The sequence below is a fragment of the Phaethon lepturus genome, unplaced genomic scaffold (genome assembly GCF_000687285.1).
Source record: "Phaethon lepturus isolate BGI_N335 unplaced genomic scaffold, ASM68728v1 scaffold47557, whole genome shotgun sequence".
NCBI classification, from domain to species: Eukaryota; Metazoa; Chordata; class Aves; order Phaethontiformes; family Phaethontidae; genus Phaethon; species Phaethon lepturus.
Window position 1 is genome coordinate 1 of NW_010550666.1, and position 239 is coordinate 239.

Below are 239 nucleotides of genomic sequence, written 5' to 3' on the forward strand. Positions count from 1 at the left end.
ACAGGGCGCGTCGCCGGCCGGAGCGCTGAGCGCAGCGCACCGCATCCCGGAACGAGCGAGATGGCGCGCAGCGGCAAGGTGAGGGGAGAGGGGGTCTTCCAGTATCCCGACAGCCTTTGGGCACCCCCACATACTTCGTCCGCCGTCCCCCCCACGGCCCGGTGTGGGGGGAATGTACCTCAGAGGTGGAGTGGGGGTCGTGGAGGGGGGACTGCCCCCTTGAGCCCGGCCAATTGGGG

At 70.7% G+C, this 239-nt stretch overlaps 1 protein-coding gene across 1 annotated transcript in view; it reads left to right on the plus strand.

Annotated features, from left to right (window-relative positions):
- The first annotated feature begins 60 nt into the window (after positions 1-60).
- LOC104623512 (X-ray repair cross-complementing protein 5-like) overlaps positions 61-239 on the plus strand; it is a 9,791-nt gene continuing 9,612 nt past the window's right edge. Inside the window, exon 1 of the mRNA XM_010290620.1 lies at positions 61-78. Coding sequence (XP_010288922.1) covers positions 61-78 — 18 coding nt within the window. The remainder of the gene's footprint in view (positions 79-239) is intronic.